Source organism: Monoraphidium neglectum (genome assembly GCF_000611645.1).
Source record: "Monoraphidium neglectum strain SAG 48.87 unplaced genomic scaffold scaffold02902, whole genome shotgun sequence".
Lineage (NCBI taxonomy): Eukaryota > Viridiplantae > Chlorophyta > Chlorophyceae > Sphaeropleales > Selenastraceae > Monoraphidium > Monoraphidium neglectum.
In genome coordinates, this window is record NW_014010726.1 from 1 (window position 1) to 1,405 (window position 1,405).

The following is a 1,405-nucleotide window of genomic DNA, read 5'->3' on the forward strand; positions in this document are numbered from 1 at the left end:
TGCGGTTGCGGTGCCTGGGGTTCATCCACATATTCATGGGTCACATCTTGAGCAGGGGCGTCAAATCAGGTGAGGCCCCTCGCTGGCCGGGGCCCTTGACAAAAACCTCATTATCATCGTCTGCTTGCGCCCTCATCATGACACATGCGCGCTGACTTGACTGCCGGGTCCCCAGGGTCGTGACGACGGCAGGTGCAGCCATGGGCTGGATTGCGGGTCGCTTGTTACAGCAAGGCCCGCCGCTACCTTCCGAGCGCTTGCCCCCTTGGAGCACTGCTGAAGTCACGCACGCGTGGCGGGCGCCGGCGCGCGCGCGCAGGCCAGGTGCACCCGAACACGCAGCGGACGTCGCAGCAGATGCTGCTGTCAGAGCTGGGGCAGGCGGCCGCCGACGTCCTGCTCAAGACGCCCGCCGACGCGTCGCTGGCGTCAGCGGTGACGTCATCGGCGGCGGGTGGGGCCGCGGGCGGGGGCGGCGAGCGGGGCGCGCTGGCGGCGGTGGCGGAGGCGGCGATGGCTGAGCTGGAAAGCGGCGGCCGGGCCGTCGCGCAGTGACACACCCGTCCTGTTGGTTCTCTGCTGTACAGATGTACTGCCTGTATCCCGCGAGTGCTGCAGCATCGCAGTGCACGTGTCGCGGCCAGCTGCCGCCCAGCTGGTGTGCAGGGCGAGTTGTGCTGACCTGGCGTAGGCCGGTCATTCGTGTTGGCGTTGCAGCGCAGCATTCGGTCCAGTCAGCTGCGCTGGCCGGGACAAATCATGTCATCCTGTTTTTTTTGGCAGGCCTACTCGTTACAAAGGCAAAGACAGGGCTTCGTCGACTGTTTGCGCAGCCCCTGACCGCTCCCAAATGGGAGAGTGAGTGTTGGCAGGAGTTTGCGTGGGGGCGGCCCAGCTCAAAACTGGAAGGTGGGGCTGCAGGCCGCGACTCAGGAAGCTTCTCATAGAGCCTGTGGTGCCAGCACAAACAGCGTCTTGATACTGCGAATCAGCGAGGGTTTGTTGGCTCGGTCTCGGCAGCGCCCCACACGGCCGAGGCGGCTGCGTCGGGCGGGCGGCCAGCAGGAGGGAAGCGTGCGGGCGGGAGACAAAATATGCATACGCTGGACCAGCCTGACTATCAAACTCATGGAAACACGCGATTGAAGGTCGACTGTAGGAGAACAAACGACTCGTAAATCTGTGCATCGCCCGGGTTTTTGTCAAATGCAACAAGCAATTGTCAAGGTGACTGACATGCTGCTGCGTGCAGCGCAGCAGGCAGTGTTGAGAAAGAGGGGGAGAAAAAAAGGTTCGTGTGCATGTGTGGCAGCGCTCGCGAGTGTATGTTCATGCACGCGTGCGCGCTCACACACTTGTGTATTTGTGCGGCGGCGCCGCAGGCCCCCCCCCCCCCCCCCCCCCC

The 1,405-nt window shown here is 63.8% G+C and overlaps 1 protein-coding gene across 1 annotated transcript; it reads left to right on the forward strand.

Moving 5' to 3' along the window:
• Positions 1-319: 319 nt before the first annotated feature.
• Positions 320-555, forward strand: MNEG_11775 (hypothetical protein; the record flags this gene model as incomplete). Its single annotated transcript, XM_014039751.1, has 1 exon — positions 320-555. A coding segment is annotated over one exon (236 nt), but the record flags the coding sequence as incomplete, so codon positions are not given.
• Positions 556-1,405: the final 850 nt, after the last annotated feature.